Here is a 2,795-nt window from a genome sequence, read left to right as displayed (position 1 = left end):
CTACCAGTGTTTTTCAAGATGTAAACATGGACAATAAAGTTTAGACTTCAGTCAGTTTTTAAGGCTTTTCTTTACACCCATCACTGAGTTTCTGTCACCAATGTCTAAAATCTTCCTGGTATAATCAGTTTAGTTCTGAACAGATGCTTGTTTTTCCCTATTTGATTTTTCTGTCATGGCTCTCATGACACAAATAGCTGCAGAAATAGCATAGACTGTGAACAAGGTTAAAATACCAGCATTTAATGACCATATACATACTGCAATAAATAAAAAACACATTGATCAGTAGTTTTTGAATGATCCTTCCATTTTCCAATTATGCATTAGTTTTTGTTTGTTAAAGTTCAACTTGTTTAAATAAATGGTAAATGGCCATATTTTACACCTGTGTCAACCCTGAGTTTAGGATTAATCATCACTGTGTGGCTGCAGAAAATATTTCCTTACTTGAGAGACTCCAGTTTGAAGCTTGGATTCTTCAGTAGAGCTGCCAGACTCTCCTTTCCTGGCTGTCCAGGATTATTGAAGCTGAGGTCCAGCTCCTTCAGGTGAGACGGGTTCACAGTCAGAGCTGAGGCCAGAGCAGCACAGCCTTCCTCTGTGATCAGGCAGCCTGAAAGCCTGCAGACACAAACGCAACACAGTTTAAAAAAACTCACCTATATTCTCAAAGTGCAGCACATGTTACACCTGTTAGAATAAGCAGTTGGAAAATCATGTCTGTTGAGCAGCAGTCTATACAGACTGAGAATTTTATATCTTCCATTGTTACTCTGTAAACATAAGAATGACAAAGTGAAGCTCAAAGATGTCTGTTTACTAATTCAAAGCTAAATCTTTATGTTTTCTCCAATTCATCTCAAATCCTCCTTAATCCAGTCAGGTTGGATGATTACAGTAATTTTACCTCTGATTTAGCCATTCAATAATATTAACAAAAGGATTCTGAAGCCTCTAACCTTTTTTCTGTTTGACGCCATTATCGGGGGTTTTTAAGAATGTGACTGGTGTGATCTTAACATCTATGCACACTTGTTGACCAATTACTGCAGCAAAAAAAAAAAAAGAACACCTCCAAAGTGTGACACTGTTAACAGTAGTGATGGGTCAGGTGTTCTCTGACAGATAGTCAGAACACCAGCAACACCGACGCACCGGCGCATGCATCAAGCCCATAGACCAAAACCCGTGTCGGTGCGCGTATTGGTTTCAGCAAATCACGTGATCAATATAGAGACTGTTTCGAGATGATATTAAGGCGCCAAACTGTGTTTATAAGGAAGCGAATCTGTCAAAGGCATTTGCCAAACAAATTCTTGGTCTTTTACAGCATCAACTCTGGAGCAGCTTCAAAGGAAAGGTTTCCACAGTGTGGGACCATTTTGATCTTACTGGACAGTGGTGGGAAGTAACGAAGTACAAGTACTTCGTTCCTGTACTTAAGTACATTTTTCATGTATCTGTACTTTACTTAAGTAGATTTAATAATGGATACTTTCTACTTTTACCCCACTACATTTTACAATCAGTATCTGTACTTTCTACTTCACTACATTTCTACGTTACTCGTTACATCCAAGTCGCGTTGCGCTTTCTGTCCGTTAAAATGTGAAGTTCAGGGTCTTAAGGTGGCGCCGTAAAATCCAAGCAATAACATGACTTAGTGTCTGTTGTCACCCATGGCCTCCACCTTTACTCGCACGCGGAGCTCCAGGCATGCGCAGTGGTTTTCTCTGAGCGGGAGAAGATGTCTGTCTGATCGTCAGTAAAATAATAGCTGCATAAATCATAAGATATGGCAACATGTAAAATGAGTAACGCTTCGCTTCCTGTGGGGACTTCGTCCAACTTTTAGCGTCACTTGGAAGGAAAGCTTAAAGAAAGGTAAGATCCGTGGACGTGATGCTAGCAAAGCTAGCTGTACAGAGACACACATGTAGCATCTGCATGAAAAAAAAGTTGTCACTCCTGCGCTGAATTATTGTGCGGAGGTGTTGATTGATATGTCGCACATATTGGACAACGCTGTCACCAGTCTGCTGTATAGTGATATAACTTTCACTAATGATCCGATTCTTCTGGACGGATTTTTACTAAGTCCTAAAGGACTGAAGCCTCACTGAGAGCCGTTCTTTGTTCTTGTGATTCTCTGGTACACTGCAGTAGCTAATATTATTTTATTTAATTAAAAAATATATAGATTTATTTAAATAAAACAACAACATAAGAACGCAGAGCATGCTCATTGCTCTTTGTGTTCGTCTCCTGTCATGGTGGCAGACGTTGCAGCAGGAGGGAGGATGAGAACAGTCGCCTCCCTCTCTGCTTGGTTACTTCTTGCTTATTGCGCATTGGACAGTGCTCATAGTTGAGCGTTGTTTACCGTTAAATGCTGTGTTTAATGGTGCAGACAGTGGTGGTTTCTGACATGGGCAATATGGGCAACCGCCCAGGGCATTATCTTTTTAGGGATGGCAGGAGACCACCACGGATTGTAGCACAGAGATGAGAACAAAGCAGAATGAAGAAGAGTTTGAATTGACACTGGCTAAATTTATTTCAGCTCTAAGTATTTAATATCTAGGTGTTTTATGGGAATGTGGATGTTTCAGATCAATTTGAGAACTAATTTTGATTGGTACACTTAATTTTACTGTCATGTAGCACAGGGTGCTGGTCTTGGTCTTGGCTCGGTCTCAGGTTCGGTGGTCTTAACTACACCTCTGCTATGTAGCTCCTTGGTTCCATGTCCTCCCCCACCTTTCTGTTGGTTTTCTTTCAAAATAAAAGCC

General features: G+C 40.5%; 1 protein-coding gene across 1 annotated transcript in view; it reads right to left on the bottom strand.

Annotated features, from left to right (window-relative positions):
- Positions 1-446: 446 nt before the first annotated feature.
- LOC103156780 (protein NLRC3-like) overlaps positions 447-2,795 on the bottom strand; it is an 18,187-nt gene continuing 15,838 nt past the window's right edge. Inside the window, exon 8 of the mRNA XM_016664613.1 lies at positions 447-624. Within this exon, the coding sequence (XP_016520099.1) occupies positions 447-624 (178 nt within the window). The remainder of the gene's footprint in view (positions 625-2,795) is intronic.

Source organism: Poecilia formosa, unplaced genomic scaffold (assembly GCF_000485575.1).
Source record: "Poecilia formosa unplaced genomic scaffold, Poecilia_formosa-5.1.2 Scaffold499, whole genome shotgun sequence".
Classification (NCBI taxonomy): Eukaryota; Metazoa; Chordata; class Actinopteri; order Cyprinodontiformes; family Poeciliidae; genus Poecilia; species Poecilia formosa.
Note: the sequence above shows the minus strand (reverse complement) of the source record. Positions and strands in the feature narration are given on the sequence as shown.